Source organism: Camelina sativa, chromosome 12, assembly GCF_030686135.1.
Source record: "Camelina sativa cultivar CO46 ecotype springtype chromosome 12, ASM3068613v1".
Classification (NCBI taxonomy): Eukaryota; Viridiplantae; Streptophyta; class Magnoliopsida; order Brassicales; family Brassicaceae; genus Camelina; species Camelina sativa.
Genome location: NC_141891.1, coordinates 7,205,832 through 7,218,220, shown reverse-complemented (window position 1 = coordinate 7,218,220; position 12,389 = coordinate 7,205,832). Strand labels below are relative to the sequence as shown.

Sequence of the window (12,389 nt, the reverse complement as noted above, 5' to 3'; positions counted from 1 at the left end):
CATTTACTATTTACAGCCCATTACTAATTGGCTTAAACATGAGATAAAATGTTTAAAAAATAAAACAAATGTTCAAAAGTGCCACGTGGCAGATAGATAGAACTTCTTAGAGGGTGTAACCCTACTTTATTATATTAGATATACCAAACCATTACTTAATGGATAATTAAGTGATTGCGTAATTGCTCTCTGATTATCTTACTCGTCATGCATGCAAAGTCAATTTGGACGTATTCATCATGATGAACGCTTACTGTTTCTGTGGAACTTCTACTTATAGATAAAGTTTTGATCATAATTTCAAAACTGCTCCTAATCAATGTCCACCCATCTCTAATCTCTAGTGCGTGTTTGTTTTTTTCTTCAAGGATATATATCTTTTTATCACACCAAAAGTAAAATTCAACTTTCACACTAGTGTATATATAATTTGGTCATGAATATATATATATGATTGATTGAATATTATCCCAAGCAATACATACATATATGTACTGGTGAACAAAAAACCCAAGTCAAGAATTGGAAACCTAAGTTGTATGTGTGCGTTTTTGTAACTTGTAAGTGGGGATAGCATGCATGAGTACCTGGTAGACGAAATGCAATGACATAATAACAAATGTACAATGTTGTATTTGTTGGTGATATTAGCCCACTCATAAACTGATACTACAAAATTATATTACTTGTTATTTATGTACATTATCAAGGATAGACTCATTTTTTTCTTTCATCAATTCATGTATATCTATTTGGCACAGCTGGAACATAAGTTGCATAACATCAATTAAATTACGTGGAATTCCACTTATTGAGAGTTTTTGAGCATTTTCAAACTTTCCCCTATTGTCCATTTTTGAAATTGGATGTTAAGGTTCTCTACGGCATTCCGAATATACTTAAAAGTAAGCATTGGTAGATGACGCATAGAACACCTTCAATTGCACACATGTATGTGTGTGCATGCATCTGCGGCTATATAAATACGTTCCATGATCCTTCCTTGTTTCACCACTTAATCATTAATTAGAAGAGTACAGAGAAAATTACCCAGAAACTAATCATGCTTACTTCAGCCATGGAGTTCTACAGTCGCTTCCCTCAGGTGCATGAGTCAGGAGAGCAAGTGAGGATAGGAAGCTTTGGCAAGGACAAAGGTCTGGAGAAAACTGTTGGTACACTGCTGAGGTCAGCATACGGTTCACTTTATGGAGATCCAATGGCGGTAGACATTTTGATCGATGACAAGAAAGATCTTGATTTTCACACCATCTATCATGGACTTCACGAAAAGATCTTTTCTCAACTGCATATGCCGGATAGCCTCCATGTGGCCACTGCCGGAGGTTTGGAATGGCTCTCGAAGGTATTCAACAATTTAATCAGCAGAAATAAAATTGAAAAATGTCGAACAAATTAGATCTTTGCTAGACCAAAAAAAAAAGATCCATATTAATTCTATAACTGGTTATTATATTATTTTATGGTAGGTACCGACGAAAGTAAAGGAGGAAGGCTGGAACAAAGGGAAGGCGTGGATAGAAGGGGCCGATCAGCAAGTGGTGAGGGCATATGCGGAGCAAGCGGAAGAAGACTTACTGAACTTCTTGAAGTATCGGAAAAATGAGATCAAGATCGGAGGATCATTGTTTATGATGATTGGTGGTCGACCTTCCTGGTCGAAGAACCAATTAGGTGACAATGACAAAGACTCGAGTCTCAAGCATCCTTTCACAAGTTCATGGATCAAGCATTGCAACGTCTAGTAGACCAGGTTAGACAATAATTAAAAGTCCATGATGATGTCACTTGTATATTATTAATTTAACATATGGATTTTAGATATAACGTTTTTTTATTTATTTATTGGTGCGTATATAAAGGGATGGCTTAGACGTGAAGAAAGAGATGGTTTCAACATCCGAGTGTACTTGAGAAGTACGGAGGAGGTCAAGGCGGCGATTGATCGTTGTGGTGGTTTCCAAATAGAGAAAATGGTCAATCTGAAGATAGCCGACAACATGAACGCGACTCCGATGACGTGGATTGCAGATCCGTCACTATACGGTAAGAAAAGGGCTGAGTTGGCTGAAGACGCTGCTGGCCAGTTCATTAAGGATCGCTTCGGTTCGGATATGAAAAATAAGCTCTTCAAACGATACGCAGAGGTAGCTAAAGCCGATACCACTCTTATCGACAAACCTTGTTTCTTCCACGTGATCGCCGTTTCCGTCACTCGCATTTGATATATTCACCTATATCAAAATTAAGAATAATAATAATGCCTTTTTAATATACGACTGAATAGTGAATACTACTATATATGGCCGAATTATGTAATAAGTTATTTTATATAAGACGTGGTGATTTATTAATTTTAAGTTATTGGTATGTGGTATAATGATCTTTAGATTCATTGAATATTTATTCTAATTTTAACTCGAACATATAATATTTAAATGTGGTTGCCGGTCTGATATAAGTATAACTATACCAAATTAAATAAATAGCAAGTTGGATAAAAGTAGAGAAAAATATAATAAAAATGAGTTATGGATATATTAAAAACAAAAATTTGAAAAAAAGAAAAGGATATATTAAAATTTTCATATATATATATATATATCCAGTGGTTATCAAATGCTGAACACACAAAAAAAAAAAAAAAAAAATCCTACATTCAGTTAATGAATACAATCAACTAATTTTTAAAAATATATATTAATATTTAAAAGATCTTCTAATTTATTACTGGATATATCATATATGTGATTCATATCACAGAAAACAAAAGGAATATTAATAAATTGCCATATCATAGACTTCAAATTTCCCTATATATGGGTCTATATGTCAAAAAGTGAGTTATCCCATTTACAGATCTGCATTGTTTAAATAGTTTGGATATTTTTAACCACTGGTTTGCTACAATTAAGTTGCTAGTATGTGTTTTGGTATAAGAATCTCCTACAAAAATTTGAGGCAAATAATAATTTAAAAACCACCATAAACAATAAACACACAAAACAATGATATATCATACTATATTATTAATTGTTTCTATGAGAGGACGCCATATCACCTCATTTCAGTTCAAATCCAACCATACATATGCAATAGTTTAAATATTTTAAGACACAAATCTAATTAACTTTTTTTTTTTGTGCTTTACATTAATTCAAACTGATATAAATAATTAATATGAACCTAGACATATATATATATATATATATATATATATATGCAAAACTGAACCAAAAAACAGAAACCATCAATTAAAGGTTTTAAAAACAAGAGCCATGGAAGAAAAGACAAAAGAAATCCATAGAACAACTACACAATCTTTATCGACTAGTTTTCATGGCGACAACAAAAGCGATGATGATGAAGTATTTTCTGATCATAAATATATTCCCGTTGATCTAACGAGGGATATACTAATGAGACTGCCTGCAAAATCTATCTTGAGATTCCGATGTGTATCAAAGCTATGGTGGTCGATCACCACGCAACAAGATTTCATCAACTCGTTCGCGGTTAGACAATCATCAATTCCTCGCCAAAGACTTCTTCTCACCTTTAACCAAGACGATACAACACAGATCTTCTGCTCGCTTCCATTTGATGAGAAGTCCATCACAACTTATTCTGACGTGAAAAGTTTTCATTTTACGCCCCCTATAAAAGGTCGATACGAGTACTATCGAAACTCTGTCCATGGCTTGATCTCTTTCCAAAATTTTACAGAGGTTATAATTTGGAATCCCACCATGAAAGAGCATGTAACCTTGTCCAAGCCTATTGACATGTCTAAGTACGTAGTAAGCTTTTTAGGATATGATCCTACGGAGAATACATACAAGCTACTTTCGTTGGCAGAAGGTCTTGGGTGCCGGGACACATATCAAAAGCCACAAATTCTTACACTGGGCAGTCAAGAAGCGTGGAGGGTGACTGAGAATAGCCCTCTACATTATTTTAAAGGTTTTGGGTATTCCATCAACGGAGTTGTGTATTATGAGGCAAATATATCACGTAAGAGCGTTGAGATAGTCATTATGAGTTTTGATGTGAGGTCTGAACAGTTCAAGTCACTCCAAATACCTGGTGACGTCGTTGGATCAACGCTTGATAACTTGATTCATGAATCTATTATGAGTTACCAAGGAAAATTAGCATGGGTTTGCAATAATTTTGATTTTATCAAGATATGGGTTTTGCAGGATGCTGATAAACAAGAATGGTCGTATAAAGATAATATTATACCTCTACCTCAAAGAGATTTGCTTAGGAGTGCTACGTTAAAAGGTGCGACTGATAGCGGTGAATTTATTTATCTACGGACGAAATTAAGGTTTAAGGATATTTCTGCTTTTTATTATGACCCCGTGAGAAAAAGTGTCCGAAGTGTCAAAGCACTTGAATATGATACATTTAGGCGCTTCTATGGATCTTGTAACGAGCCCATGTATTGTCTCGAACCTATTCCGGATCACATTGAGAGTCTCATGTCTCTTAAGGACATTTGTTCACCCTTTGTGTGACTCTTTCATGTCTTTTAGCTTTTGTTGCAATCGTGTAGCTTACTGTATTTCATAGTTTGTGATTCCGCAGCATTCGTGCTTTTAAAATGAAAACTATTGATTTTTTTTTTTTGTTGTTGTCAGTTAAGTTTTTACTTTTTATATTGAACCAATTATATCGATATTAATATCTGAATTTTGTTGTACAGCCACGCATTTTCCATATGCATATGTTTAGCCACATATTAACCACTAATAAGAGTTTGTTATATTTGTGCCTAGCTGAGGCTAATCATTAATTTCTAAATGATCATGAATTTGTGTTGTGGATTATATGAAGAAATGACAGCATATGTCAAATATTAGTTAATATATAAATTAATTACTTACTTATAGCAATTTATATTTTGATAAGTGAAATAACTTGTAGACCAAAGCACTCTTCGATACATAATCGTAGCTAAAAAAGACACTCAGCTTTTAAGCAAGTCGTGTAAGAAAAAGTGAGATATATGGAAATTGGGGAAGTGCGTATAAGATTGAGAAGCCTACGATATATGCACATATATATATATGTTAGTTGAACGAGAGAGTGAGAAAGTTAGTTAAGAAACGAGGATCAAAGAACTCATTCTCATTCAACTTAATGTCATGTGTACATTTACATTTTCTCTTCTTATATATGTATCACATTTACTAAACCGAAGTTAACAATCCGGTTAACTCTAATCAACATTAACCAGTTTCATCTATACTCTAATAATATATCTGATGTCCGATGAAGAAGCTCTTATCCAGTTATCCTCATAACGAAATGTGTCGAATGTTGGTTAAGCTTGAATTAGCTTGAGGCTAAAGTCAAGTATATTTAGGAGAAAAGCTAAATATACATATTTGAGTTTAGGAATTATTTAATAAGTTAGTTTTCCAATTTGGTTTTAGGAAATTAACCAAGAGTGTTTATCTATAGAAAGAGTTGTAGGGGGTTGCATCCCTTATGAGTTTTTTGTGAGAGATTGAGAGTTTGAGAGACCAAAGTTTTGAGTTATTTTCTTTGGTATTAATAAAGAGAGTTATTCTTTATTTGTGTTCTTAAACTTTCTTTCAAAACTAGATTTGGTATCAGAGCTTAAGATCTAACAAATCAAGAGGAAGGGGACGTAAGAAAGAAGAGACTAATTTGCGAAGATGAGCGAGATCGTTGCAGCAAGACCAAAAGAAGGAGGAGCTACTGCAGTTCAATGTCCGATGTTGAATAGCACAAATTACACCGTGTGGGCTATGAGGATGGAGGCTATGTTACGTGTGCACAAAGCTTGGGAAACAATCGAACTTGGAACTAATGATGTGGAGAAGAACGACTTGACTCGAGCTCTGTTGTTTCAGTCAATTCCCGAATCTCCAATTCTACAAGTTGGAAAACAAGTTACTGCTAAAGGTGTGTGCGATGCGATTAAAGCAAGGAACCTAGGTGCAGACAGAGTACGTGAAGCAAGACTGCAGACTCTTATGGCTGAATTTGATAGACTAAAGATGAAAGAAGGTGATACCATTGATGAGTTTGTTGGGAAACTTTCTGAAATCTCTACAAAGTCTGCATCATTAGGGGAAACTATTGAAGAAACAAAGATTGTCAAGAAGTTTCTCAAGAGCTTACCAAGGAAGAAATATATTCACATCATCGCATCTCTTGAACAAGTCCTCAATCTTAAAACAACTTCTTTTGAAGACATAGTTGGGAGATTAAAGACCTATGAAGAGAGAATCTATGATGAGGAAGAATCTCAAGACGATCAAAGAAAGCTTATGTATGTTAACACATACGCACAACAGTCTCAAGAAGGAGGTAGAGGAAGAGGACAAGGCCGTGGTCGTGGAAGAGGCAGAGGAAGATATGGATATCAACAACGAGACAAGTCCAAAATCATGTGCTATCGATGCGATAAACAAGGCCACTATGCCTCTGAATGCCCAGATCGGCTTCTTAAACTCATTAAGCTCCAAGAAATACAAGATAACGGAGAGGAAGAAACTCAAGAAGCAGAGTCGCTTATGGTTCATGAAGTAGTATACCTCAACGAGAATAATGTGCAGCCAAAGGTATTCGAAGCTTGCTCGGAGAAGTCTTGGTATCTTGATAATGGCGCTAGTAATCACATGACAGGGAATCAAGCTTGGTTCAACAAAATTGATGAGTCAGTCACAGGAAAAGTCAGATTAGGTGATGACTCGTGTATTGATATTAAAGAAAAAGGATCAATTTTGTTTATAACCAAAGGAGGAGAGAAGAAGATACTAGCTGATGTCTACTACATACCAAACCTCAAAAGCAATATCATAAGCTTGGGACAAGCCACTGAGTCAGGGTGTAATGTTAGAATGAAGGAGGATCACCTAACGCTACATGATCGTGAAGGGAACTTATTGGTGAAAGCAAAAAGATCAAGAAACAGGTTATACAAAGTTGATATGGAAATCGAGAATACAAGATGTCTACAACTTGAGAGGCTAAGCGAATCTGCAATGTGGCATGCTCGATTAGGACACATCAACTTTGAAACAATAAAAACGATGGTAACAAAGCAGCTGGTCACTGGAATATCGAATGCTTCGATAAGAAAAGAAACATGCTTGTCATGTTTATTGGGCAAGCAAACAAGGCAGTCGTTTCCTAAGGCAACCTCTTACCGCGCATCACAAGCATTGGAGCTCATACATGGGGATCTTTGTGGACCCATCTCACCCTCTACGGCTGCAAACAAGCGATATATATTTGTGTTGATTGATGACCATTCTCGCTATATGTGGACAATACTTCTAAAGGAAAAGAGCGAAGCATTTGAGAAATTCAAAGGGTTCAAGGCATTGGTTGAACGAGAGACTGGAACTAAAATCAAGACCTTGAGGACAGATAGAGGAGGAGAATTTGTGTCTCAAGAATTCCACACATTCTGTGAAAAAAAAGGAATTGCCAGACAACTTACTGCTCCATATACACCTCAACAAAATGGAGTCGTCGAGAGGAGAAACAGAACTTTGTTAGAGATGACGAGAAGCATTCTAAAGCATATGGAGATGCCAAATTATCTATGGGGAGAAGCCATAAGACATGCTACATATCTTATAAACAGAGTAGGGACAAGAGCTTTGGACTATCAAACACCATACGAGTCTCTTAAGAACAAAAAGCCTAATGTAGAGCATCTAAGAGTGTTTGGATGTGTCAGCTACGCAAAGATTGAAGCACCACATCTGAGGAAGCTAGATGACAGATCAAAGGCACTCGTCAATCTCGGAACAGAGCCTGGCTCAAAAGCTTATCGACTCTTAGATCCGATATCTCGTAAAATTGTGGTTAGTAGAGACGTGTTGTTTGTTGAGAATAAAAGTTGGAAGTGGAACGTTTCAAACTCTGAATCCAATGAAGAACCAGGAATGTTTACCATCAATCTTGGAGAATTTGGCAATCATGGAATCAGAAACAATGCAGAAAACGAAACAATAGGGGAAAACAGAGTAAGCAATGATGAAGAAGGTGTCGAAGAAGAGGAAGAGGAAGAGGAAAACGATGTGATCGAACCAGAATCAGAGAATCAGTTTGAACCAGTTAACCAGCTTGAACCAGTTGTGAGGCGATCGACAAGACAAAGTAACAGACCAAGCTACTTGAACGACTATCTCATGTTAGCAGAAATAGAAGGAGAACATCTCTTGCTGCTTATCAATGAAGAGCCTTGGAACTTCAAGGAAGCAAACGAGATCAAGGAGTGGAGAGATGCGTGCAAGGAAGAAATTTCATCAATAGAAAGGAACAGAACTTGGAGCTTTGTCGATCTCCCAATCGGAGTAAAGCCAATTGGCTTGAAGTGGGTTTTCAAAATCAAACGCAACTCTGATGGCACCATAAACAAACACAAAGCAAGGCTTGTAGCTAAGGGGTATGTTCAGAAACACGGCATAGACTTCGACGAAGTCTTTGCACCTGTCGCACGCATTGAAACAATCAGGTTTATTCTCGCCTTGTCTGCATTAAACGGATGGGAAGTACATCACCTTGACGTAAAGACTGTGTTCCTTCATGGAGAATTGAAAGAAGAGGTATATGTTACACAGCAAGAAGGTTTTGTAACAAAGGGAAGCGAAGAGAAGGTCTATAAGCTACATAAGTCACTCTACGGACTAAGGCAAGCACCTCGGGCTTGGAACACAAAGTTAAACATGATTTTGAAGGAATTAGGCTTCGAGAGATGCTCCAAGGAACCTTCCCTATACCAGAAACGTCAGGATAAGTGTATTCTAATCGTGGTCGTCTATGTAGATGATTTACTTGTTACGGGTTCAAGCATAGGACCAATACTCGACTTCAAAAGGAATATGGCAGAGAGGTTTGAGATGAGCGATTTGGGAACACTTACTTACTATCTGGGTATTGAAGTCATTCAAGAAGAGGATGGGATCACTTTAAAACAAGAAAGGTATGCAAAGAAAATCCTAGAAGAAGCTGGAATGGGAGACTGCAACCCGACTCTTACACCAATGATCTCCGGTTTGGAACTGTCAAAGGCAGAAGATGAAAAACGAGTTGATGAACAGAGCTACAGGAGAAACATAGGGTGCCTCAGATACTTACTTCATACACGGCCTGATCTTGCGTACAGTGTTGGTATGTTGAGTAGATACATGCATGAGCCAAGAGAGTCACATGGTGCTGCGCTAAAATAAGTTCTCAGGTATCTCCGAGGTACACTCTCTCATGGTCTCTTTTTTAAACAAGGTATGGTTTCGGGTTTGGTAGGCTATAGTGATAGTAGCCATAGTGTTGATAAAGACGATGGGAAGAGTACGGGTGGACATGTATTCTATCTCAATGAGTGTCCGATCACTTGGAGCTTACAAAAACAACAAGTTGTGGCACTATCTTCGTATGAAGCGGAGTTTATGGCAGCCACTGAAGCTGCTAAACAAGCTATTTGGCTACAAGAACTTCTTGCCGAGATCATTGGAGCTGTCTGTGCAAAAGTGACAATACGAGTTGATAACAAATCCGCCATTGCCCTCACCAAAAATCCTGTGTTTCATCGACGTAGTAAACACATTCATCGGAGATTCCATTTCATACGAGAGTGTGTTGAGAATGAGCAAATTGAAGTTGAGCATATCCCAGGAAATGAGCAGAAGGCTGACATATTGATTAAAGCACTTGGAAGGACTAAATTCAAAGAGATGAGAGATCTCATTGGAGTTCAAGAAATGTCAAACCAAGATTTCAAGCTTAAGGAGGAGAATGTTGGTTAAGCTTGAATTAGCTTGAGGCTAAAGTCAAGTATATTTAGGAGAAAAGCTAAATATACATATTTGAGTTTAGGAATTATTTAATAAGTTAGTTTTCCAATTTAGTTTTAGGAAATTTGATATGTCTGTATTTTGCATCTCCTTAACCTGTATTTGTCATGCCTTTAGCTAGGACAACTAGTTGTTTTGCATCATTTTAGAACCTCTTTCGTACATTTTGCATGTTTAGGAAGTTTCTGCATCATTCTTGCATACATTGGGCATTTCGGAGTTTTTCAGGTGTTTAGGAGACGTTGGAAGCGCACTTCCTAAACCGAGCCCTCCTCAGTTCTACAATCGGGCTGCTCCTCACTTCTACAACCGAGCCATGATCCTCACTTCCACATTCGAGCGCTCCTCACTTCTACAACCGAGCCATGCTCCTCACTTCCACATTCGAGCGCTCCTCACCTCTACAACCGAGCCATGCTCCTCACTTCTACAGTCGAGCCCTCCTCAGTTCTACAATCGGGCTACTCCTCGCTTCCACAATCGAGCCATCACTCGAGCCACCGGTCTAGGGATTCAGCTTTTGACGTCTTCATGAAAGTTGTAGAGAATTGAGTCATCTTTCCAATGCCGTTTATTTCAAGCCAATCGGAGGTGTGGTTCAAGAGTTATCGTCGTTTTAGTGGATACGTATACACCCAGCTCGAGCCACTTTCACAGACCATGCTCGAGCCATTTTCACTCACACCACTGGAGCCACTCCTACTCATTCCACTCGACCTCACTCTAGGGAGAGACGACACACAACTCGACCGCACATGTCAGGAAGACGTTCCGTCTTATGCGCTTCAGGAGATTCCCAAACCGACGCTTCACCTTGTCGTTTTAAGTTTTAGGGATTTACATGTTTTTTACTATAAATACATTTTGTTAAGTCTTGTTTTGGATATCTTAGTTTTTATCTCGTTTTGTTCTTAAGGTTTACCTAGCCTCCAAAAAACGTTCTGAGACTTGTATTTCCGATATCTTTGAGATTATTGAGATTTTGCATTTGATTCCTTTTACAAAGTTGTTCACCTTATTTTTATCCACCTAATGATGCTTGATTCAATGATTTATGTGTTTGCATGCTTGATGATGAATTTCGGATCTGAGTAGTGTAGTAGTTCTTGAGGATGGGATAGATTAGGTGGAGGATCTTAGGATGTAGAGTGTTTAAGCTTTGATTGTATGACTCCCTTCTGGACTAGAATTAGAAATACTAGTTTCTCTCTGATCAATTGGAACTAGGTTTTAGACATCTCCGCACCCAAAAGGTGTTCGATGAAATGTCTGACCAACTAGTGCCAGAGACTTACGTTCCTAGCCTAAGAGATTAGTTGTCTAGGATGTTTGTTGACGTGAATGAACTTGTTTTTCATGCCATGCTTGATCATGTTTCTCTAGCGAGAGCTAGGTTTGGAAGTGGTTGAGTTTGAGTAGCTTTTGTCAAGAGATTGGATTAGCTAAGAAGTGATGCTCATTATTTAGGGATGGTTTGCTTGTGACATGTTAAACACGCTATAGACTAGGATACTCCACCGACATCAATTACTCCCATCCTTAGGACTTCTTTCTTTCTGATTTTTATTACATTCCCGGAACTGTTTCGTTTGTTCATGCTTAGAATCGTTCTCAGTTTCTCTCATTCTTGCTTGCTTCTTGTCATACATTTTCGTTTCTGTTTCTGTAATTCATTTCATTTTGTATTTTGACCGTTCTAGGATTGTTAGAAAAACTCTCTCTTGAATTGGCTTAACTTGTGATTGCTTGATTGCATCTTGAGTGACTAGCATCATCCCATTTGGATTGACACCTTAAGTATTACAACGCATAAGGTTAATTGAACCTACTAGGAGAAACAAAAATCTTAGTATCAATTTGGCGCCGTTGCCATTTGGGATTCTTTTTGCTACATTTAAGATTTCAAGTTTTGCAAGATTAAGTTCTGTTACAATTATCATTCCGAATACTGACTTGCATTGGTTTTCTGCTTGTTTGTTTTGCATCTCAGGTACATGTTGATTGCAACCTTGCATGCACACCAGATCAAGAGGGCATCAAAATCTCGTTCCTGTTATTGACGAAACCAATCGGTTGCAACGCCCACGACAGGCTCGTCAACCCACTGATCATCCCGCACAAGTCACTATGGAACAACAGCATGAACCACATCAGGGACCGCAAAACATTGGTGCTGGGGATGCCCCGAACACTCATACTCAGCGTGCTGGAATCGTCCCTCCCGCAGTGTCGAACAACAACTTTGAGATCAAAAGTGGTCTGATCACCATGATCCAAGGAAACAAGTTTCACGGGTTGCCTATGGAGGATCCACTCGACCACTTGGACGAGTTCGACCGTCTTTGTGGTCTCACCAAGATCAACGGCGTGAGTGAGGACGGTTACAAGTTGCGCCTCTTCCCATTCTCCCTGGGAGACAAGGCTCATCAATGGGAGAAAAACCTTCCCAAGGGATCAATCACCACCTGGGATGGCTGCAAGAAGGCATTCTTGGCCAAGTTTTTCTCCAACTCTCGAACAGCA

At 38.0% G+C, this 12,389-nt stretch overlaps 1 protein-coding gene and 1 pseudogene across 3 annotated transcripts; both read left to right on the top strand.

Moving 5' to 3' along the window:
- The first annotated feature begins 1,010 nt into the window (after nt 1–1,010).
- On the top strand, nt 1,011–2,378 carry LOC104730760 (gibberellic acid methyltransferase 1-like; annotated as a pseudogene). The gene is made up of 3 exons (XR_015574125.1): nt 1,011–1,366; nt 1,491–1,774; nt 1,884–2,378. The product of XR_015574125.1 is annotated as a gibberellic acid methyltransferase 1-like (transcript).
- An 871-nt stretch (nt 2,379–3,249) lies between these two features.
- LOC104733280 (putative F-box protein At4g21240) lies at nt 3,250–4,653 on the top strand. 2 transcript variants are annotated; one of them, XM_087479535.1, is made up of 2 exons: nt 3,250–4,107; nt 4,224–4,653. In XM_087479535.1, the coding sequence occupies exons 1-2, from the start codon at nt 3,300–3,302 to the stop codon at nt 4,229–4,231; spliced, it is 816 nt and encodes a 271-aa protein (XP_087335661.1). In that variant the 5' UTR covers nt 3,250–3,299; the 3' UTR covers nt 4,232–4,653. The 2 variants fall into 2 exon arrangements, with proteins under 2 accessions (XP_087335661.1, XP_010451172.1); XM_010452870.3 differs by having other exon boundaries at nt 3,269–4,653.
- The last annotated feature ends 7,736 nt before the right edge of the window (nt 4,654–12,389 follow it).